We start from the raw sequence: 23,980 nt of genomic DNA on the forward strand, positions 1-23,980 counted from the left end.
ATGCATTCCAGCTTGGGTTCTGGCTGGAAGCTCAATTCGCTCCTCGATTTAGAACCCCTTGCAATTATGAGCCAGTGACATGTGTTAACAATCAGTTCCCCAAAAGGACCCTCTGGGCTGGTAACATCCTCCCTGCTCCGTTCAACATTTCCGCCAGATATTTTAGCCCATTTCCTGCAGCCTTTCAGCGTGAAATCAATATGGGGAGCATGTGTGAGAGGTTAGTTCTGCCATCAGCGCCTTGATTACTGCTGTCGTATTATTTTCACACTTGAAATGCTGCCCGACTTGGCTCGTACATCACGAATCGCCGGGTGAATCGATCTGGCATCGGTTCTTGGTCATTATCAACGCTGGCCATTATGTGACACTTGCCTGTCACTTTACATGCGTCGAGTCCTTGCTCGTTCTCTCTCTCTCTCTCTCTCTCTTTCTCTCTCTCTCTCTTTCTCGCTCTGTGATATCCCGACATCCTTTCAGCTGTCAGCGTTTCGGTATTTCCTTTTGCCTTCCCTGCGGAGGAGTATGCTGCACCAAGGATTTTGCAGTTTTCATACTTTGAAATGCCTTGCATTTGAATCGCATTTGAGTGTATGCAAGTACCTTTCTCAAAAAACTTACTTAAGCAACAAAATGAAAAGAAGTTCTAAAAGGTTCAGAACATTGATGTGCAATGACCCATCGATGTGCAATGACCCATCACCCATCTAATTGAATGAATGTTCTTTTTAAGGTGGCCTTGCTCTAGAAATCACTTACATAATTTACAAAATCAGTACACAACACACCACAAAATCCAGAATGCAGCTAGACAAATATTCAATATTTTTATTCGTTTTATGCGCAACCCTGGTGAGTGAAATGCTATTACTTAACTTGGTTTCATACTAAGCGCATGTAAACCGAAGATTCCGGTAGAATTAGCAGCCAGATCAGTGGAAATGAAGCAGCCGATAGAATCAGTGGCAAGGACTGGCAATGCTGCCCCAAGTACAAAACCCAAACACATTAGGCGTGGCGCAGGAGGGATCCCGGATATGCCCATGGACTTGCACACTAAGCACAGGTCATGTGACATGGACTCCAGGGGCAGGGAGAGCTATATATACGCCTTTCCCAACTATTGCATATGGGCGTTCAACAATCGGTACTTGGGCACAGCACACTACCGCATCTACAAGACCTATCAGTTGGAGGGATTTTTCTTTGGCCAGTATTACGAGCGCCTAAAGCGTTACGAATTCGAGCCACATACCTACGATTACAATATGTAATGCAATATGTTCGAGATGTGGTGAAAAAATTCCAATTACTCAGCGAAACTACCAAGAAATTTTCTTTAAAATATATATTATCTATAGCGTGCTTTATGCTTTTAAGATACTTCCACTTTGAACGCACAAAATACGATGGCCGATAATGAGTTTTTGTTATAAGTATAACAAAGTAACTTTCAAGATTCCTATCATCTATGAAATACCACATTTACAAGACGCTTTTCTAGCCATTTTCACCGCGTTTTGACAGGCATCCCAAGCTGCGTTCTATGGGAGCGGAAATTTGATATTTGATGTTCCTCAAAAGCATTTTCACTATTTGCTCTGCGAAAGTAGGAAGTTATGTGCGTAGCAACTGCTGTTCAATTTCCCACGATTGGAGCCAATCTGATGACCTTTTAAACGCCGTTCTCAAACATGGAACCCAAGTCGCTGTTAAAATTTTGTCATTATGACCACATTTATTTTATTGATTCATGTTTTAATTGCGGCCCTATTTATTGCTGTAATGAAACATAATCAATCAACTTCATTCGTTTTGGGCGAAAACAAATAAGGTGCAACGCCTTAAGTGAATTGGGAATTGGGTCTACGATTTTTATCTGCCAAATTCCAGGCTCACATAGCATTTGTGTGTAATTTGTAATTTTGCGGATCATCAATCAGCTGTCGTCAGCTGTCGAGCTGCGATTTGGTTCTGTGGATAAGCAAAATTAGACGAAAAGCTGGGTTCGGCTCTTGTTTCACTTTGATTTATCGATGACTTGGGAAAACAAAAAGTTTTCTTTTTAATTACAGACTCTGCTGGATCTCGCACCAAATTGAGTTTTTCATTACCATTCTGTATAATTAACAAATCGTGTGCCCCTATTCCGCATATTTTTTTGCCATTTACTATAACTAATTACAATTAGAACATTTAGTTCGCTTATGTTTAATATTATTTTTACTCGAAAATGGAAATCGCACTCGCATAAATTCTAAATGTAGTTGAATTTAAAGTAAACTTTTGCTACTTTTGTTATTTCTGATTAAATTTAATTTTTAATTGGCCATCTAGATGAATTTTGATTCCCCTCTTGAGGGTGTGGCTGTTAAATTATTAATTAAAAGTCGAGAGGCGGACCGACCACAAAACAAAAAAGCAAAAATTCAAGATGATGAAAATGTTTCGTGGAAAGTATGAAAATATATTTGCACGAGGAATTGTGCAAATATTTTGTATCATTAAAATTTAAAAGAATTCCTTTTCCCAAGCTCACGTCAAGAGTTTCTATGCCGATGAGCTTTTCTTCTCAGTTTCTGCTTTATGAGCAGAAGAACATTTCGCCTTGTCTTCCTTTCTGCCGTGGAGCTTTATTTATTTATTTCCGGAAACGTGCCCTTGAGATTAAAGTATTTTTCCTACCCCCACCACCAACCATCTATCCCAGCCCAACAGCAGAAGTGTTCGGCCATCTGTACGTAACTATGTACACCGTCTATATGCAAACGCAGATACATATCTGTCCGTTGTTCATTTGTTCATTAGGTTCCTTTGTGCTGTCCTTCTTGGCTGAGAGCTCCTTTGGCGCAATTCTCGCGCGTGTCTGGGTGTTTGGTCAAAGTTGTTCAAAGTTTCCACACCCACACCCACACCCAATCCACCCACTGTCCAATACCCACCGTACACCGTCCGCCGTCCGGTCACGCCCCTTAAAAATGTCCTAGGCGTCGGTGGCTCGCTTTGCTTCACTCTATGCACTCAGAAAAATTATACCAAACTTGTAATTACATGGTATAATAATCAAAATAAGTATATGTATAATACCCACACTATATGAACAAACAAAAAATTATACTTGTAAAAGTTATTAAAATTGAAATAGATGAGTTTAATTTTATATAATCGTATGTATTTGTTTTGTAAGACTAAAATATAAATTGTTACATCTTAAATACTTTGACTTTTTTTATGTATACCAAGGGCATCACTCTCGATCATTGTTTTAAGTGCATCCTTGTGACCATTTGCGCGCCTCTAATGAAAACACAATAAAAATTTTGCGCTTTTCTGCCTTCCCAAGTGGCTGTGAAATTTTTGATGAGTTTGTCAGCTTGCGGGAATTGTGCCAATCGCCGGCGTTGCTGCTGTCGCCGAACGAATACTTATTAAGCGAACTGTGCGCTCGGAGCAATTGTGTTCGATCTAATTAAGATGCTGCTCCTTGGGAGTGAAGGTCAAAGGCCGTCTTATGCTGAGGATTGCCTACTGCCAGATAATTATTCAATGACTGCACGACACACTTAAGTGGATGACTATTTTTGCAGTAATTCAATTAGTCTGGAGTACATTCCTCGCCTTTCTGTGGCGCAAAGTCAATAAACAACTTCATCTTAGTCTAAAGTTTGCTCTAAGCGACAAAGTTCTCAACTTTCTTTTCTCTTGATGGCCAATTAGTTGGCTGAAATGGCAAAAGTCGTTTAAAGTGCTTATGGCCTATATGAATTTCAAAAGCCATCCGACTTAGAAATCAATCACTAAGACTTTTCGTGTTTTAAATGTATCAAAGTCTGATATCCAGTTCCCCAGCTAACGTCGCTGCCTGCAAACCTTATTTTTCCTCCGCTTTTGAAACTGACACGCGACTCTGAGGCGCAAATCTCATTTCCCTTGTGGCGACAGAAGCCACTGAAAAAATGCTCCCCTTTCCTCGTTCGTCTTTTTTTTTTTTTGGGCTAACCCAATTTGATGGCCGGTGCTCCGCTGCTTTGGCTCTCTGCTTACGTCACAGCTTCGCACCTCGCACAACTGGCTTTCTGTGTCACACACACACTGGCAAAGGGGCTCACACACACACAGGCACACAGACAGCCGGGGTCAAAATATCAGTGGTAGTGTAAATCGTTTTACAAAATGAACATCTTACGCCACTTCAAAATGCTTATAATTTTATGAGGTTTACCAAATGCTAGACATTGAAAGGAGCAATGAATTGTATAGTAGCTTTTAAACTTAAACGTAGTTACCAAACTAAAAGCCACATTGACACTATTGTAAGTGTAGCACAAAGTGTGCAAATTCCGTAAGAACTAAAGATAAGCAAATCTATTTTGAAGAACCCATGTCGTTTTTCGCTATTACTCTGACCCCAGTTGTATTGACGCACACACATAACCGCTCAACATTATGGCCAAAAAGAGTACGAAACAACACATTGGAATGAGAGGCATAAAAAATGGTAACAAAATTACATACATCAAAGGTGTTTTTTTCTTTTTTTTGTTTTCTGTCTCTCTGAATATACGAGTGTGCGTGGGCGGTAGAGTGGGCGGGGCTGTGGCATGCGGGGAACAGGTTGTTTAAGGGTTGCTGCGGGCCATGATGCTGGTGGCCCATTTGTGTGTTGTTGCTGCTGCTGACCAATGGTCCGTGTAATTTTTTGGCAAGCATCTCCCTGCATATCAGCGCACTTGTGAACCTTTTTTGGAGATGGGTCACGGAACATGCGTCCCTGGCCATGCGATTGCTTTTCCATGTTACCTTTTGCTCCACAGTCCTCCCCCATGCTCGCAGCTCATTCACATTTATGATGAGTGTGTGCCCCCAGCCCCCAGCCCCCAGCTTTTTCAGCCCAGATAAACTTGGCAAGTATGCGGCCCTAGTTTAAAGCCAGGGCACGCGCCGATTGACATCATTAAGCTCAGACCATCCCGAACAGCAGCTAGTGGCGGCACTAAATCATGATTCTGGCCATCCAAAAAAAAATATGACAAAAAGTGAATGCACAACGAAATGAACGGCACACATGGGAAACGCTGTATGAACGCTGTACGATGGCTGGGCGGGAAAAAGTAAAGAGTTTTGATTTATGCAAACAGTTTACTATTCACTGGGATAACAAAAATCGGCTTCCGCTGAAAATTACCTAGCTTAAAAGGGGAAATGCGTAGATGGCAATTCCGAAATGTAAATGAGCGTTACTCTCAATTTATTTTCGCTTGTATTGTATGACAGCAGTTCAGAATGATACATTTGTTATGGTGAAACAAAGATAAAACAGTGTATTGGACGAACTTAACCTTTTTTAGACGTTGCCATGAACCTAATCCAATTAATAAAAGCCATGAGGCAACTTTAAAAGGAAACCCGACGTATTGAACCTTAAGCAAACGGAACTCAATCAAGTTGTAAAGCGAGTATCCATATTTATGCGCATCCAGATGCTCTCAGATTTTTTGGGAATGGATCTATAAACAAGCCCATACATCGAGGCTGTAAAGTTGATAAAACCAAACCCCCAAAATACGCTCCCCAGCCATATGCTCCCCACAAAAATCGGTGTGCGTGCCTGTGTGTGAGTGCCTGTGTGTGGTTCTTTCTTCTCGCCTTGTTTGCACTTGGTTATTGATAGTGCTTCAATCTGAGGAAATAATAAATAAATGAGCCTAACGTCACGGCTCATGTCGTTGGCCCACCTACGACGCCCCCACCTTGCCCCCTTGCCTCTCCGCAAACACGCAAACACATGCACACTTAAGCATACACGCACTCACACTCACACACACGCACAGATACACATGCCAGCACACACACACACAAACACACTCCCCCAAAACAGACTCATTCACTCACGACATTTCCTCTTCTGCTGCTGCTGCTGCTGCTCCTGTTTTCCATTTTCATTCTCTAGGCTCGTTCCCCCGTCAGTTTCTCAATTTTCCTCGAAGCTGCCAACATTTTTCACATCTCTGCTATGCTTGCACTGACAGAATTTCTATTCTGACCAAAAAAAAAAACAATTATATATTTCAATTAGAGAATTCTATATAAAATAATTATAATAAAAAGTTTTACCGAAATGCAAATGTGCACAGCAATACATGGATGTTAAAAATATGCAATTAAAAAATAGTAATTAATGCATCCAACTTTTCGCGGTGTGTATATATGCTTGCTCGCTCCGCTACGTACGTGTATGTGACGTATACGCAACGTGTGCCATATTTTTACATGCCCGCCGGGCAACAACAACTGCGACAACAAGCCGCGTGCAACTGACAGGTCGCACTGCCTATGACGACTGCCACAGGCCAGCATTTTCTTCTCAGTTTTTTAGCGCGCCTCGCAGCAGTGTGTCCACCGGCCTTCCCTCGCATAGTTCGCTTCGCACAAAGAGCAAATTTTTTTTATAGAACACATCCTTCGCTCCTTCCACTGCCCTTCCACCCCCCTGGCATCTCAATTTGTTGGCATTGTTGTGCAGTTTGCTTGCGAGCTTACAAGTTTCTTATTGCAATGCAAATTAACATTTTTCCCGAACGCACACATACACACACACACGCACTCGGGTGAAATTTCATTAACATTGCGTATACGCCCGGTCGGCCGTGCACTTATTAAGTAATCTGTTTCATCTGAGGCTGCTGCAAGGCACCTGTCCATGAAATGCATTAATCAACCGCCCGGCAATTTACTTCACATGCTGGATAATTAAGCGTTGGCAAAAATTTTAACTGATGAAGCATCCGGCGTAAGTATTCACAAAGGAATGCGTTAAGTAATAGCATTTAAGGAGTGCAAACGGAGAAGCGTTATGTTTGTCATTGCACCTTAGGCAACTGGGCAAATATTTAAGGTTCTTTAAAAGTGTACCCAAAATAATTCACACATGACTTTTTTATATATCATTTAGAATGACTCCCGTTGGCATCCATTTTATCGTCGGTCTGTCAATTTGCCTTTTAATAATTCGAGTGGCATTTTATCGTATTCGGCATGTATAAGAGTATGAAAGCATGAGAGCTCAAAAAATAAATATTTCTATCAGCTCAAAGAAAACATTTTCTGTCATTTTAATATTTTGTTTTTATTATAGTGCCGCACACACGACGGGCACGCATTTGCTCTTAAATAATTCAGACACATGTAATGCCCCAGTATATTCATCGATACGCAAGCTGACTCTGTCAGTTTGCTCTGACTGTCATTGCTTTTAAAAACTTTACGGCACTTGTGGGTTTTTTCGGTATTTTCATGAAAATAAGTGAGTAAGGGTGGACCAGCAGGCGACAAACATAAAAAATAAACACAGCATTTTCCAAGATTATTTTAGAAAATAAACTATCTTAATTACCTTTCAAAGTCAAGAGAGTGGTTAAAAAAAATCTATTCATGCATTTCGTTTTGAACTCAGAGCCACCCTAAAGCATATTCAAATATTTGTAGTAAATTACGGAGCGCATATCGAGTGAAAAGTGTCAGAGGCAAAGTTGGAGTAAGGTCAAGTTTTGTGTTCTCGTTTTTCGATATCTGGGAACCGTCTACCAATCACAGTCGTGTGTGTGAGAGCGAGTGTTTGTATGTGTGTGTGTGTGTATGCTAGGGTCCTTTGCTATCTTCCATATCCTTTTACTTTGAATCCAGCAGCTGCTGCTTTTATGCCTTTCTCCCACATCATCGGCGGTGTCGAGATGTCGATGTCGTAGCATCGTCGCCGTCGCATTGCACATAAAACACTTTTATTGCTCATTTAGATATTTATGCGCAGTTTTATTATAATGAAAATTGTGCGTATGCGTGCGGTTTTTATTGTGATTGCATCGAGGCCAACGAAAGAGTCCCAAGTTGTGGTGCGTCACACAATTTTCCGCTCTCTATCTGGCCCCACATCTGTATGTTTTCCGAGTTTCAAACTTTCAACTGCACGTGGTTTTGATTTGTTTTCCCCTCCGTATGGAGCTCAATTTTACGCAGCTTTTGCCTTTTTGCATTTTATGCGTTCTTGCTTTTTACGAGCCTCACGTCGACCGCAAAACAAATTTAAATGGCAAACGGCAAATGTCGCACAACGAATCGAGATCTGAGCCAAAAACCCAAGCTGATAAGTGCCCGCAGAAGTAGGCAACGATTTTTTCCCATCGCTTTCTGAGCCACAGTGTGCCATTTAATTGCAAATTTATGTGTGAGAGCGTGGGGAGAAATTAATGACCGAAACTGCGAAACGAGCTTTCGAAGAAGAATGCACCCCACGATTGGCAGTGGAACATGGTTGTACCATTAATTATCGCTGAAATTATCGATAAACTCGGAGAGGTGGCTTGCTTAATATTATATATTAATTTAAACATTAATTATCCACTTCAGGCGATTACTTTTTTACAGCAAGAATATGACGCGTTTATGGCTATTGAATATATATCATCGAGTGAGCTTCGGAAACCATAATTATTTATTGACCATTCCGTTGATGGCAATTCGCCAGAATCTTGGCTATCTCATCTCATATGTACATTAAAATATATAATATAAAATGTATATTTTTAGACATTTTTACTCTAGTACTCATGTGTTTTTGTTTAACACTTGTATATTTCAATTTTGTGGCGAGTCTGACCGCATTTAGCTAAGTGCAATTAATGCACAAATTATAAAACAAACATCGAGGCCGTTGCCACACCTACAACCACTCGAAATCAACAGCGGGAGAACAACAGCCGCAGCAATAATAATTACAAACCAATTAAACGCATATTTACATATTGTCTTTGTCATAATGCAGTCGAAGATACAGATACAGATACATATACAGGCACAGACACAGTTACAGATACAATGAATGCGATTACACACTCATACACTCTCACACACTCATATTTGTGGGTGCATCGCTGGGGACTCAACAGCAACAACAACCAGGACAACGACAACGACAACTGATTGACGACAAACTGTCAATGGCACGAACAGAAAACCAAACGCATACGCGTAGGTTATGGCCACCCAACATACCCAACAGCCACCACACTGTCACACTCATAGGCAATCGAATTTGCCATTTTCGTAAGTGAGTTTGGATGCGAGATTAAGCAAATATTGCGGTAAATTCAATTTTCAATTCAGAGCAATTGAGCGGGAAAAGGCGTTAACGAAATGCACGCTGCTACCTCAAGGATCTCCGAAGTGGCTTGGTTCTGATGCATTAATATTGGGCTCAACTAGCGGACAACTAAAGGTTAAACTAACAGAATAAACATCAATTTCTAGTTAAGTGAAAAACACAATAACTCAAAAGCTCATAATATTCAATTTAGTTCGGTTTAACCTTTAAGCCCGATTCCTGCAACTTAAACAGCATTTTGAATTACTTTAGTTCAGTTGGAACAGCCATGGAAATGCAAGCTACAAAAAGAATGATAATTACAACTGAAACCGATGTTAGATTATATAGAAGCGAAAACCAAGATTGTTTAGAATGCTGGAGGACTCTGCCCATGCCTATTTTCACCTATACGTATTGTGCGAAAATTCACTTGTCAACGCAACTTGAATGTTACTGCTGGCATCTATTATTAGCCAATTGCATCTTCCACATTTCTTCACGCATGTTTATATTCGATCTACACATATCACACAGAGAACTATTTCTATTTAATTTCCACCTTCACATACTGCCACCATATAAATCATATGAAAATATATGAAAAACACATAGATTTTTAATGAAACAGATTACCATGATGCAGACCATGTAGGTACATGGTACATATGAATATGTATATAAATAGAAGTGTATTCCATGTGGAATTGTTTCGCTGAGTGCACACACCGACGATGGTCCATTAGAGTGGTCAGTTGGCCAGTTGACATCCGTCCTCCGGAGCCTCGTTTCATCTCCTTTTGCTAATGCGGCCACTGGGCAGTCAACTGATTCTGGTTCGTCCAGCCCCAGTCTCAGCCCCAACTGCCTTGTATGGCACTCCTTGTGTAGAGCGCCGTTGTGTTGATTTTGCCCTTTGGCTGACACAGAATGTTGTTGACTTTGCATATTAAAACCAAATGAGAATGCAGAAGCGGGTTACAACAGAACGGGAGCATTGTTGAAAGATGGTGGGCGGATGCGGCATGGTGGCATGGTGGCAAGGTTGCGAGGTTGCGAGGTTGCGAGGCACTTGGGCACTTATAAGGCTACTTTTTCATTTGTCACGCCCACGTTAAACTTTAATTAATTATATACAGTTTGTTTGGCAAATTAAAAATTGTTGACTTTCACAGAATCGCAGAATGATGACGGGGCCGATGGAGAGGAACCGGAAAATGAGGTTGGGGGAATTTTAATTAGGCAGCCCCACACCAACACCCACACTCACACACACACACACATATACAGGCAGACAGACAGAGTGAAGAGTTGCGTAAGAGGCTTAAAGTGCGAAAATGGCGAAAAACTGCTTTAGGAAAATGTGAAATGCTGTCGAGTGTGACGTCCAATAAGAATTAAAGGCCAACAGAAGCATTAAAAAGAGCCAGTTGTTGCTGTTTTCCTTATAACCATTGATTGACACGAAAAGCGGCCGCGCTTTCAGGTGTGTGTGTGTGTGTGTGTACGTTTGTGTGTGTATTTCATGGGTCCGCAATTTTTGGCACAGACGTGGGCAAATTGGGTGAAAGGGCCAGGGCGTTGAGAACCTGCTTTTCAGTGGCTGATGGGAGAGATGGAGATGCTGAGAAGGCTCCAACGTGCCATCCACGCTAATTGGAGCACGTCGCAGTACACTCAGACACTGAACAAAAAAGCGGCCGATATCGATAGCGAAATTGTCCCATTTGGACCAATTCGTTTCGTCCACAGATAGTTGTGTAATTTCAAAAATTTGCATTTCTTTACAACATTTCGATATCAATCACAAAATGGATTATCGATCAGCTTACCAAAGTTGTCCGCGTAGCACTAAGCCCTTTTCTCAGTGTACACGTGCAAAGACCCAGGTGAAAACGAAGAAATGCACTTAATTGGAATACGACGCGGTGTGTAGCACAAGTGCGTTGCCATTGCTCTATGATTAATTAGTGGTCAGCGAAAAGGTTGGGGACAAAAGAGCGAAGTACACGGGGTGAAAAACTAAAACTGTCCCCACAGATGATTGATACCTGTGGAAAAAGTTGACTAAAATCAATTCGAAAGCACTTTAGTTCAGGTGTTCGAAAGTACCATAATTAATTGTTTCCACTTTTTGTAACCCAGTCAAATTATTGATTTTATAATTTTCCATAAAGCTAGAGGTGTGGAATTAATTGCCTGATTCTCGGCAGCGTTACGAAGCAATTTTCAACGAGAATGCCCCCCTGAAATGAAGCTTTTCTTGACGTTTGTCGCGTTTCGTCTTACGCATAATTAGCCAGCGTAAGTAAACTCCTTAAGCTGCAGTTAAAAGCCATAAAACTTGCGCGCATCGTTGGCTGTCATGTTAAATTCATAATTTCAATTTGAAATTGTTATTACAGCCGTCATTCCATCCCAGAACCCCCATCATTTCGCTTCCCTTCAGGATCCTGCCTGATTATTATTGACAGTTGCCGACGTCTTCTGTTCTGTTCTGTTCAGTGCTGTCCTGTTCTGTGGGCTTTGTTTTAGTTGTCAGACACAAACCCTATCCTGCTCATTTTAGTCTCATAAATATGCAAATTAATCATTTGCGGAAATTTACATACTTAATAAGTCGCTTTAATTAAATGTTCACGCACGCATGCCTTGCAATCTTGCCCCCGAGAATCGTATCAAATCGGCGGAATCCTTTTCTCTTTTTTCCTTCCACATTAATGCCGGCATGTTAATTGTGCTGCAGTTGAAATTCATCTCCATACGGCTCTGCAACTCTCGATATGAATCGGCCGAAATGTGAAAACCTCTGGCCGACTGGCAACTGTTTCGCATTTTTCGGGGCACGGTCACGTTTTATTCAAAGCACCACTGGCAACAGCACAAAAACAGTTTATCTGCCGAAAACAGCAAACAAAAAATTAGGGGGGAAAAAAAAAAAACGCGATGAGCACAGAAATCTTTTTTATGTGTTCAACGAAAATGTTACCCAAAACGAAAAAGAGCACCAGTGGCATTAAAAAAGTATGCAAACTGAGGCGCAGCGAACATAAATTAACATTTTTATGCCCCGCTGCAATGGACCAACAAGGAGTTGGCTCAAAAACTGAAACTGGTTGCTGGATGGGTTTTTCGGGACTCGAATAGTGGGTGGGTGGGGGCCTACCAGAGACTTCTAATGCCCGCATTATTTACGAGGAAGCTGAGGGCCCATTCACATCTCTCCATTTCATTTCATTTCATTTTGTTTTATTTTTGTGCTGTTATGCTCTGTCCTTTTTCTTTCGTTTCGTTTCGTTTCGTTTCCATTCCGCCTCGCCTCGCCGCATTCTGTGCCATTTGCCTTTGACGCCACAAATAATTTTAATTGGTTTTCCTTTTTGGGGGAGACCCTCTCGACCCTCAGCCCCAGATGGTAATGACTTTATTTCTATATATTGTTTCACTGAGTTTTAAAACCATAAGACCATAACATAGATTCAACCAAGTCTAAGACGTAAGCAAGCGAGAAATATCAAACAAATTGGTCATCAATTTGGAAACAAATTGGACTCAGCGATTCAAAGGTAAATCAAACAGAAGGGACATTAGATATCACTAATAATAATTGGGGGTGACTTCTAATATCTATCACTTATTTGTGATATTCGAGAACCAGTGATTTCTATAGTTATAACAACAAAATCGTCTCTTTGTGAGAATAGCTCTTATCTACGACCTAAACATTTTTAAGTTTGTCAACAAGATAGCTCAAACAGCATTAATTTTCCACAATGCAGATAGTGTACAAACTAAATCAAGCCTCAAATATGCAATACCATTTTCCATTTATTCATATTATTAAACTTTTGCAAGTGTGTTTGTGCTTCAGCCGCAATTGCAATTTGATTTAGGAAAATTTACATAAATGTGAGTATGTGTTGGTTTTGGATTTGTACTAGCAACTTTTGCTTTTGATGAATGGCAAAACAGTTGATGGCAGATAAAAGGTGAAGGAGGCGAGCCGCAATTATGTGAATCAGTTTATTTCGCAAAGTTATATAATTGCCCGAATCCTCAATTTAATATCACAAGTACAAACAAATTTATATTCTTTTAGTCTAACATCGAGAGAAGTTATTTTAAACTACAGTAGATACTATGGACAAACATTTAGTAAATATATAACCAAATATGTACACTTCTTTGATGTTGTAGTTAGCTTTCGATAAGTTATGTAAAACAGACAATAGATATTGATACTGCAATTAACCAGCGGAAATTGCAATTTGTAGCACACTTTTTGGGCCTTGCTTACTCTTAACTCACCTTTCTTTGCTGCAAGTTTCACTTTTGCTTTCGTCCTTTCTTCACCTATCTTTCTCTCTCGCTCTCTTTCTCTCTTGGTCGTTCTCTTGCTCTTCTTCTTCTATACTTTTTTTCACTCACTCAGACAGCTTAGCAAGCCATTGTTTTAGTTGTAGCTGCTAATGTGGTTGTAGCTTTTGTTGTCATTCCGAAGTCAGTGACACACACGCACACACACTGGCACACACACGCATAACGGTTGTCGTGGGAGAGGGATGGCGAACGAGCGGGCGAATTCATTAGGCATGCGGGAATTTTAATTTCACTTGCTCACACGCGCGCACATATGTGGCGACATATTTCTCAAACATTTTCGTTAGATGATGTTGTTCTTGCTGTTGTTGCTATTTTTGTTGTTGTTGTCGTTTTTCCTCCCGTAGCTGATGTCGTTGTTGTTGGTGGTGGTGGGCATTCTATGGCCTTTGTTTTTGCCCGAGCGGCGCTTTTCAATTTGCATGTCGCGCTGACCTTGCCGCCAAGTGGAAATAACTGTGCCAGCACACACGCACACACGCGTTCTTTCACGCTGACAGCTGTCAAAAATTGCGGATGGCGGATGGCGAATGGCGGATGCGACTGCGAATGCGAATGCGGATTTTACAGCTGTGTGTGTAGCTGGAGCACGTAGATGCCGACGATATGCGGCTGCCGGCGAGGATAACGGTCCAAAATCTCCATCTTTGGATCCACAAAAAACTATAGAGTTTAATGTTCAGTCAAGTGCGTGAGTGAGTGGGGCGGAGGACGCACTAGCCCCCTTGCTTCCACACTTCCTCTCCCGCTCGCACTCCCTGCTCCTAAGCTTATTTATCTTTTTCCCGTTGCCTTTGTTCTACGCTCTCCGTGCGTGCGGTTCTTGTATATGTGTGTGTGTGATGACAAATTTCTGTCATTGTCTGTGTGCAGCAGCAGGAGCAGCATCCAAATATAAAAAAAGAAAACTGAGTATCTCTTCCAGTTTCAGAGTTTTCGTTCCTCTTTTTTATGTGTTTTTTGGAGATTGGACGCTGGATGTCCACTTCTTTGTTGTTGCGATAATTTGCATAACAAACGTTGATCTCAAAAATTAAGAAAAAATGAAACGGAACACCGGATAACACGTGGCCAGAAACTTAAAGACTTTTCTGGCCCCGCAGAAGGCTGCTTACTGGACTTTCGGGGGAGAGGTGGTGAAAATCCAGTGGTTTTATCCTCACACAAATATCCTCACATTAATGGCACATGCAATTTTCCCCTACATTTGGCACCTAGCGCCCAGCTTTCACCCGAAGTACCGTTATACCGTTCCGTTGTACCGTTAAACCGCCGCGTTGTGTTCACAGGACCGCACAAGCTCAGACTGAAGCGACGAAGTGAAGCTGCGTGAGCGAGCGGCTGGATGCTTTCACGCTTTAATACTAAAAATAAAAGGAAAAAGGTCCTTTTTGCTTTCGTTTGCTCGCGCGCACAGCTTCCTCTGATTCCTCTTTTCCTCGTCGGCGGCGTGTAGACTTTCTCGCCGCTCTCTAGGTCTCCGCTCTTTGTCTCGCTCTGTGCGTTCAAGCTCTCGTGCGGGCGCTTTCCAGCCCCCCGACGCCCCATCTTCCACAGCAGGAAAATCGTCCTGCCAGTGAGAGCGAGCGAGAGAGCCAGGCGGCGCAACAATGAAACGCTTGAAAGTCTCCAAAATGAACAGACCGTTTTAATAACTCGGCCATCCAGAGGTGCCATATTTCGAACGCGTTCCGCTAAACAATTACGCCAAAATTGTGTAAATCCGTAGAGGTAAATAAGCAAGTCCTTTGCCCACCTATTAATGACATATACCATAGCATTCTTTTAGGCCCCGCTATAAATAAGTTCACAATCTTGTAGCATACTTATATTGGCGATTACAAATAAATATGGTCAAGTTAATGCAACTTAAATGAACAGGTAAACTCGCATCTGATTTAATACTGTTAATACTATCAAATTGGCGTGAATGTAGCAAATGAAAATAAGAATTTTAAAAATATTTGTAGTTGTTTTCGGCACTTCATCAACCATCGGTTGTACTACTGTCACCGCTAAAGGTGCCCGTATTACATAAAAACTTGATAATATATTTTATGGGAATTTTCAAAAAAATTATAGAAATGATAAATTATGATTAAAATCATTCTACGCTTTAATTTATGTTTGAGTATTATTGAACTTTGGTAAATTGTATTATATGTGGGGTGACCATGCCTGTGCACTAGTGTGCCCGTTCCACGCAATCGCCAGCACTTTGGCCGCTTTCCAGCACTGCCTCACCGAACGTCTAGCCAGCGACCATCTTGTGAAAAGTACTACGAGTGTGGAGAGGAGTTGGCTTAGGAATTGTACAATTACTTCTGCGGCGAACAGTTAAAAAACATTCAAAATGTCGATGATTTCCGCCCGCCTGGCGTCTTCGGTCGCCCGTAACCTGCCCAAGGCTGCCAACCAGGTACTACACCGAATTCCAGCAATTAAATCGCCCGACAAAGAGTTTGCGAAAAAGTGACATATATAACCGAATCGATGGGGTACTTTGCAGAAAATTAGTGCATCGACTGCTTTAAACATCGGTCAAAGATTGGATAAAAACTTTTTGGATGCATAGGGAGTATTCGAGTGAGATTTTCACCCATTTCCAACAAGAATTTAGTGTTACGCAATGCGGCAAATTGCAAGGCGGCCGCTGAAATTGTGGGTTACATAATCGGTGCAAACCGAGAATGGCCAGGACAGAGTTTTTTGGTTATTTTGCCAGGAAACGTGTGCGAAAAACGCTTTAATGTCTTTGTTTTTGTGCTCACATTACATAATTGCGAGGTGGTGGAGATGCGGTCCCCAAAAAGTTTGAGGTTAGGTGCGGATGTCAAGCAAGTGGTGAAGTGGTGAACGGAAAAGAATACAAAGTGGGGAAGTGCCGACATCCAGATACCCTCTAAGCTGTTGTTTTTTTGTTTTATAAACGAGCTAGCGAGCACTGGAGAGGAATATTAAAACGGTCGTACCCGTCGGTTATCCAACGACATGGACCTACACCTTACATAATCTCGCATAATTATATCGATAACCTACTCTCTTGCAGGTCGCCTGCAAAGCCGCCTATCCCGCCGCCAGTCTTGCTGCCCGCAAGTTCCATGTGGCCAGCACGCAACGCAGCGCCGAGATCTCCAACATCCTGGAGGAGCGCATCCTGGGCGTCGCCCCCAAGGCTGATCTGGAGGAGACCGGCCGTGTGCTGAGCATCGGTGACGGTATTGCCCGTGTCTACGGTCTGAACAACATCCAGGCCGATGAGATGGTGGAATTCTCCTCCGGCCTGAAGGGCATGGCCCTCAACTTGGAGCCTGACAACGTCGGTGTTGTGGTCTTCGGTAACGACAAGCTGATCAAGCAGGGCGATATCGTCAAGCGTACCGGTGCCATCGTTGATGTGCCCGTCGGTGATGAGCTGCTGGGTCGCGTCGTCGATGCCCTGGGAAATGCCATCGACGGCAAGGGCGCTATCAACACCAAGGACCGTTTCCGTGTGGGCATCAAGGCCCCCGGCATCATCCCCCGTGTGTCTGTGCGCGAGCCCATGCAGACCGGTATCAAGGCCGTCGACTCCCTGGTGCCCATCGGTCGTGGTCAGCGTGAGCTGATCATTGGCGATCGTCAGACTGGGTAAGATTCCATAGATTCCCAAACAATAATACACCATTTCTCGATACCTTTTAAGCCCAATCTAACGCACTAATTTTGTATTAAATCCGCAGTAAGACCGCTCTGGCCATTGACACCATCATCAACCAGAAGCGCTTCAACGAGGCCCAGGATGAGTCGAAGAAGCTGTACTGCATCTACGTCGCCATTGGCCAGAAGCGTTCCACCGTCGCCCAGATCGTGAAGCGTCTGACCGACTCCGGCGCCATGGGCTACTCCGTGATCGTGTCGGCCACCGCCTCCGATGCTGCTCCTCTGCAGTACTTGGCCCCCTACTCCGGATGCGCCATGGGAGAGTACTTCCGCGACAAGGGCAAGCACGCCCTGATCATCTACGATGATTTGTCCAAGCAGGCTGTGGCCTACCGTCAGATGTCCCTGCTGCTGCGTCGTCCCCCAGGTCGTGAGGCCTACCCCGGTGATGTGTTCTACCTGCATTCGCGTCTGCTTGAGCGTGCCGCCAAGATGTCCCCTGCCATGGGTGGTGGCTCCCTGACTGCCCTGCCCGTGATCGAGACCCAGGCTGGAGATGTGTCCGCCTACATTCCAACCAACGTCATCTCGATTACCGATGGACAGATCTTCTTGGAGACTGAGTTGTTCTACAAGGGTATCCGCCCTGCCATCAACGTCGGTCTGTCCGTGTCCCGTGTGGGTTCCGCTGCCCAAACCAAGGCCATGAAGCAGGTGGCCGGTTCCATGAAGCTGGAGTTGGCCCAGTACCGTGAGGTCGCCGCCTTCGCCCAGTTCGGTTCCGATCTGGATGCCGCCACCCAGCAGCTGCTGAACCGTGGTGTGCGCCTTACTGAGCTGCTCAAGCAGGGTCAGTACGTGCCCATGGCCATTGAGGATCAGGTGCGTATGCCAGGGCTTTGTCACTACAAAGCGGATATTGCGATTCCTGTGTTAAACCCAAACTCTAATGTTTTATCAAATCTCTCAGGTCGCCGTCATCTACTGCGGTGTGCGCGGTCATCTGGACAAGATGGATCCCGCCAAGATCACCAAGTTCGAGAAGGAGTTCTTGCAGCACATCAAGACCTCCGAGCAGGCTCTGCTCGACACCATCGCCAAGGACGGTGCTATCTCGGAGGCGTCCGATGCCAAGCTGAAGGACATTGTTGCCAAGTTCATGTCCACCTTCCAGGGTTAAGCATCAGCAGTGCGAAGAATAGGAGAACAGATGCGTGCAATTAACATCAAAGATGGCCCGAATAATGCTGTCATCCCTGCGCGCCATCAACAAGAAAAGATAACAACCTAAAACTTAAGATAAACAGAAATTATAAAACAAAAACAAGAGAAAACTCCTTTGCACATTCATGTTTTCCTGCGTATCCAGCCGGAATCACATCCAATTCGTTGTCCGGTGCCATCATGCCACAAAATCTTGGGAGAGAGAGAGCAAGCCCTGGCGACGGAATGGACGGCGTTTCCCGGACGGATGCGGTTTCGAGTTTCAGCGAAATATCCGTGCGGTTCCTCCGACCTCCTAAACGATAGATAATCCCCCGTTGTTCTTCTACCTTAAATGTGTAATCAATATTTGAAATATTGTAATCGAGAATAGTCGAAATAATGTCTGAGGATGATTGTGAAACGATGATGAATTAAAACGATACTAAATTATACTCTAAATGATTCCTGCTCATTCTTCTTTGCTGGGAATTAAACATTGATAAATCGAAATTATATATTTCATTACTTTTGCGTTACTATTTTGATTCCTTACTCGTTACTCTCAGAGATTTCTTTATAAATTGTTTTGTTTAGACATTTGGCTTCTACCTATGTATATTTGCTTGGAACTTTTGTGTTTTAGACTTAGATCCTTTCCTAAGATCCTTTTGCCGAAATGGATTTCCCTGACTAATCCTGGTCCTTTCGCTCAGCTGATCCGCCAGACTGCGAGCAGATGTCCTTTTGCGTAACCGTAACCTCCTGACCCCCGTGCGCATTAGCCACCCCTCGAAATACCTGAATGTCAGACGACTGGCTGCTCCAAGGCGCAGGCTTCAGGATGGAACTCGAGCTCGGTGGTTCAGAGTGGTTCATGCTGTGCATATTTCGGTAACAGCCAGCCAGAAGCGATAGCAAGATGTTCCCAAAAAGAGAACAGTCAACACAAGGGGCCCAAGAGCCAAAAACCGTAAGCCCGATTTAAACGGCATGGAGTTTTTATGACACCGATTGCCACTGGCAGCCAACATAAAATATGCCAAAAGGCAGGAGCAGCGGGGGGGCCGAGAAAAATGACTTTCTTTTTACTACATTTGTTTGACCGTAAACAAGAATTAATGAGAGTCATAAAACCGTCAAACTTAAATTTCGAACAGGCGCACAGCAAAGTCAGCAGGCCATGTACAGTGGGCGCTCTGAAAGGCGAACAAATGTGAAAACTCCTACTCACTGAAGTCGCAATGGATAAGTCTGACGATAAATATTTGAAATATTAGTTTGATTCTGATAAACTGCTGATATGCTTCTAAAAAACTAAACTGTCAGATACATTGAACGCTTATTGGTTTTTTGATTACTTTTTTGTTTTGCATTTTCACTTCTCTGTACCGAGTGACTACTGTGCGAGGGAAAAGTGAGATAGACACCCACTCACACACACAACCATGTGCGAGCAATGTGCTCGGCAATTACCGTTGCCCATGGAACGCGGTACCGAAAGAGGAGAGAGAAGCGTGAAACGGGAAAGAAGGAAAGCGAGAAGCGGAAGAGGAGTAACTGACCTGCGATCAGGAAGGTGACCTTCCCCAGAAGGAGAGTCTATATATGTACATGTATGTATGTATGTACATACATAGGTGCAGGGTATGCAGAGGTACATATATCACAATACACATCTTGTGTATTCAGGATTGCTGGGACAACAGGACAAAAGGACCTCCGTCCTTGGAAAAGGGTCTGCGTTCATCTCAGCCCTGTCTGGTTTGCATCAGGGGTGCGGAAAATTTCTCACACTCATCAGCTGTCGGGCAGATTTTCAAACTAATCAAGTCACATGGCACGGCGTGCAAAGTAAACACCTTTTGTTTATAAAATTACACAAAACTTTATTTTCTATGTATAGTTCAGCGACATTTTCAGAAACATCAGTTAGTTAATGTGCGAAATGCATGATATAAATTACAAATAGTCTAGGTCTGGGAGTAATTTTGCACAAGTTTTTGGATAGAAACTAAAAACTAAAGACAAATACAATTAGTAGTAGGTAGGGGTACAATTATAAAATATAGTTCTTGGAGAGACAACGCCGATGTGTTCGGCCAGCAAATGAACTCGTTGCCCACTCTCTCTCTCGGTGTCCACCGCACCGCCACTCGCTCCCACTGAGATGGTGACCCAGCGGGAGGAGCTGGCGGGCTCCAGTTTGGGTTCAGTTCCTAGTCTTTCCGGAGGAACTCACTCCCAGCCGCCGGCTCGCGAGCAACTTGTACTCCGATGGCAAAGATGCCGGAGCCAGCTCTTGGCAGTGGCCGAAAACTGTCCAAGGGACTCCAGCAGATTACGATGTCTGGGGAATGGGATGGGTGAGGTGATGCAGGTGAAGATAGTTGGCAATGCGACTACGGTAATTATACGCATTTTGTAACGAACACGAAACGAACAGAAAATGAAATACGCTACAAATTTAAAAAATGAAAACAAATTAAACTAAACTAGGTAATTCAGGGTCTTTCAGTCCGCCTTGTCCCAGACGATTATTTCCTCTGGCTCTGGCCCACAATGGAGTCCATCAGCGCACCGGTCAGCTCCGTTCGCAGCGCGATCTTCTGGAACTTGCTGCCCTGGTACTTGTTGTAGATGGCCTTCAGTTTGGCCTGGGGAGCATCACGGGCCAGTTTCGCGATCCGCCGGGTAATGGGGCGCAAGTGCGCGGCCGAGTACCTAGAGTAGAAGGTTAGAGTAGGCGTCCAGTGACGGTCGTTGAATCCCGTGCCGGCCCGGTAGTTTCCATTGAGCAAGTGCAGCGACAGGAACAGTGAGGCAGCTGCAATCTAAAGACGGCGAAAAATATTAGAAATTCGTATACTAAATAGAAGGGGATAAAGTAATAAAACTCACCTCCGATGGCCTGTAGGCGGCCATTTCGTAGTCCACGGAAGCTAGCTCAATAAAGTACTTGGACATCGTATGGTGCTCGTCCTCAGCGCTAGCAGCTTTTGAGTAGCGTCGAAGGAAGTGAATCGGCAGCGGACGCGAAAGATTACAGTCGATGGCCTTGAAGATCTGCAGCTCCATTTGTCGGATCTGCCGGGCAGTGTAGGTGTCATCCGTGATGAAGACAAAATCCCCGATGGCTGGCGGGAACAGCTCCTCGTACTTGGTGGCTATGAAGAGGGCTGTGACTCCCACCAATTGTAGGTGTGTGCGTTTGGTGTCCTTGACCACCTGCACGTAGCGATCAATGATCGCCACCGCCAGCTGGAAGGTCTCTGCAGCCAGATGGAACTGCAGGTGGACCTCGTTAATCCAATCGATCAGCACGGCTCGCATCTTGTGGGACACCTCCTTCTGCCCGGCCAAGTGATCCACGTGAATGGGCTGTTCCTGCTCCACCTGGTACAAATAGTCGTAGATGTCGTTCACATATTCGGAGACCAGAACCAGGTTCTCCTTGTCATTGGCATCGATATCCTCGATTCCAGCCAATCGCTTGCTGGAAAGGGACATGGTGGTGGGCATGGTGGATGTGGTTGTAGTGACTGCACTGTTGCCCCTAATAAGAGGCATCCTGGTCGCATCCTTCTTCAACTCCTGTGATTCCTTCTTGATTTCGGGCAGTTCCTTCTTGGTCTCTGCCTCTTTGCGGGCAACAGCTACTGCATCCCGTCGAATACCTGAAACTCCCATTACGGGTTTGGCCAAAGCGGCACGCAGTTTGGCCAGCGATTTATTCGACAAACTGCTGTCCTCGCGCTTCAAGGTGGGATCGTTGACGTTCTCAGTGGAACTGGACTTGACTGTAACTTTAGAAATTAGGTAAGTATGATAAATTTCATTTAAAATTTAGAAATGGTAGCTGCTTAAATTACCTTTAACTGGTTCTACAGTGGTCTTGGTCGGAACGCGATTGCGCACCGAGTTCGAACGCAAAAACGCCGCCACGCCCCCTTCGTTGGCCTTGGGCGGAGCGGCGCCATTGCCATTGGTGGTGCTGCCCAGTGGCTGTTTCTTCCAGTGGGTGTCCACTTTAGCCCTGGCATTGCGCAGGGCGTCTGTGAGCTTGAGATCCTTGGAGCTTCGCGGTGGAATAACCACATGTTATTGCAAATGGAATACTTGAGTTGGGTCAAAGACTTACTCTTTCTGTGCCGCATCCTTAGCGGCGATGGGTCGACTTATGCCGCGATTCTGCAAATCGCCCAGGGCCGCGCGTTTTGTTGTTGCCTCCATGGAAGGAACCGTCAATTTCTTCAATTGCACTTGCTTGAAGTTCTCCGAAGCGTTCTAACCAAATGTTGTTTTATTAGTTGTATGTATATAAAGATTAAAACATAGTGCAACCACTTCACTACCTACAGCTGATTGCATATATGCAGCACTTTGTACTCCTTTCTTGAACATATTTAATTATTGAGCACTGATTTAAATTGTTTAATGCTCAGCTTTGTATGTATGTATGTACAACGCAAGATCAGTTTCTTGTGTAACAATGACTTATAATCATAAAATGCACTTTTTCAAGGGCGGCCATTTTAGGAAAAGAACCGCAAGACTGATCCTCGATTTATCTCCGCTGTGATTTGGTGCGAAGAAAGGGAGTGGAGAGTGCTAATTAACGGTACAAGTACTGCAGCTAGAAAATTGCGCCAAAATGTGAGCAAAGCAACAACAAGGACAAACGGCACTCTTTCACCCCCTCCCTTCACACTCTCTTCGCACTATCGCCGCTTCCTCTTTGCCCCACTGTACTTGCCCACGCTGCAATGGCGTCTCTGTGATAAAGAGCCCGCTGGTTTGTGACTTTACCATGACCTTTTTGCGGATGCCGCGGTAATCTTAATATTCTAGGGATCAACTCACCTCATCGCCACGCATTTTCAGTGTTGTGCCCACCATTTTGATTGCTTCTTTTCTGCTATTTATACAAACACAATTAACACGAAGATCGGCAGACGCTTGGCTTTCGTTTATTTTTCTTAAGTTTAGATCGCGTTTTTGTGACCGCACGTTTGTTTAGCTGTGTAACTTGTCCGAATATTTGATTACTAATAGTTTACAATTTTCAAGTCGAGTGCGGGATTGTCAATTCTCCGAAAACCTGATCAAGTTATTGTGCACGAAGCGAGCCCAAGCTGCCGTTTGAATTTGAAAATCGAAATGGGGATGGAAGTAAACTCGATGATTCGGCGATGTTTGCCGATGATTTTGTGGATATCGATTTCTACCCTTTAGTTCTCCTTTTCTTCGCTGTGGCGCTCGATAACAATCGATTTCTTAGTGCAGAGCGTGGAATTTAGAGATGCGAGCTTGGCGATAGTTTCCAATGCTCAGTGTGACCACAGCTGACAAATTGCTTATCGATGACCGGGCTAAAACAGTGCTGCCCAACAATTTCAAATTTAAATTTAAAGTTCGCTCAAAATAAAAATCGTTAAATTTTAATTTTCTGTTGGATAATTAAGTTCTTTGGGGAAACTCCCTTCATACCTATTTAATAAATTGCAACTTCATGGATTACATTTCACAGTTTGGATTCCCCATTTTAATAAAGTCTTCACTTTGACTGCCAGTCGTCACTCGGTTGCACTTCATGCAATCCATTGATTGCGTCAATTA

General features: G+C 43.6%; 4 protein-coding genes across 15 annotated transcripts in view; 2 read left to right on the forward strand and 2 right to left on the reverse strand.

Moving 5' to 3' along the window:
- Positions 1 to 14,861, reverse strand: part of LOC120445333 (cyclic nucleotide-gated cation channel beta-3) — a 58,723-nt gene extending 43,862 nt beyond the window's left edge. For 6 of the 9 annotated variants that reach the window (XM_039625665.2, XM_039625666.2, XM_039625667.2 and 3 more), the window contains exon 1: positions 13,445 to 14,861. The gene's annotated coding sequence lies outside the window, so the exon portion shown is untranslated. The remainder of the gene's footprint in view (positions 1 to 13,444) is intronic. The other 3 variants (XM_039625662.2, XM_039625663.2, XM_039625664.2) reach the window with 3 other exon arrangements.
- On the forward strand, positions 744 to 1,405 carry LOC120445337. The gene is made up of 2 exons (XM_039625673.2): positions 744 to 852; positions 909 to 1,405. Exons 1-2 carry the CDS (start codon positions 802 to 804, stop codon positions 1,272 to 1,274), a joined length of 417 nt encoding a protein of 138 aa, XP_039481607.1. The 5' UTR covers positions 744 to 801; the 3' UTR covers positions 1,275 to 1,405.
- Positions 14,862 to 15,772: 911 nt separating the features above from the next.
- Positions 15,773 to 18,823, forward strand: LOC120445261 (ATP synthase subunit alpha, mitochondrial). The gene is made up of 4 exons (XM_039625550.1): positions 15,773 to 15,935; positions 16,566 to 17,146; positions 17,239 to 18,040; positions 18,129 to 18,823. Exons 1-4 carry the CDS (start codon positions 15,870 to 15,872, stop codon positions 18,336 to 18,338), a joined length of 1,659 nt encoding a protein of 552 aa, XP_039481484.1. The 5' UTR covers positions 15,773 to 15,869; the 3' UTR covers positions 18,339 to 18,823.
- A 1,406-nt stretch (positions 18,824 to 20,229) lies between these two features.
- Positions 20,230 to 23,521, reverse strand: LOC120445596 (G2/mitotic-specific cyclin-B). Of its 4 annotated transcripts, none has more exons than XM_039626095.2 (5): positions 23,225 to 23,521; positions 22,503 to 22,648; positions 22,234 to 22,439; positions 21,263 to 22,161; positions 20,230 to 21,195 (listed from the first exon to the last, which is right to left on the reverse strand). In XM_039626095.2, exons 1-5 carry the CDS (start codon positions 23,258 to 23,260, stop codon positions 20,899 to 20,901), a joined length of 1,584 nt encoding a protein of 527 aa, XP_039482029.1. In that variant the 5' UTR covers positions 23,261 to 23,521; the 3' UTR covers positions 20,230 to 20,898. The 4 variants fall into 4 exon arrangements, with proteins under 4 accessions (XP_039482029.1, XP_039482028.1, XP_039482027.1 ...); XM_039626094.2 differs by having other exon boundaries at positions 21,263 to 22,167; positions 23,225 to 23,520; XM_039626093.2 differs by lacking the exon at positions 23,225 to 23,521 and adding an exon at positions 22,721 to 22,741.
- Positions 23,522 to 23,980: the final 459 nt, after the last annotated feature.

The sequence above is a fragment of the Drosophila santomea genome, chromosome 2R, assembly GCF_016746245.2.
Source record: "Drosophila santomea strain STO CAGO 1482 chromosome 2R, Prin_Dsan_1.1, whole genome shotgun sequence".
NCBI lineage: Eukaryota > Metazoa > Arthropoda > Insecta > Diptera > Drosophilidae > Drosophila > Drosophila santomea.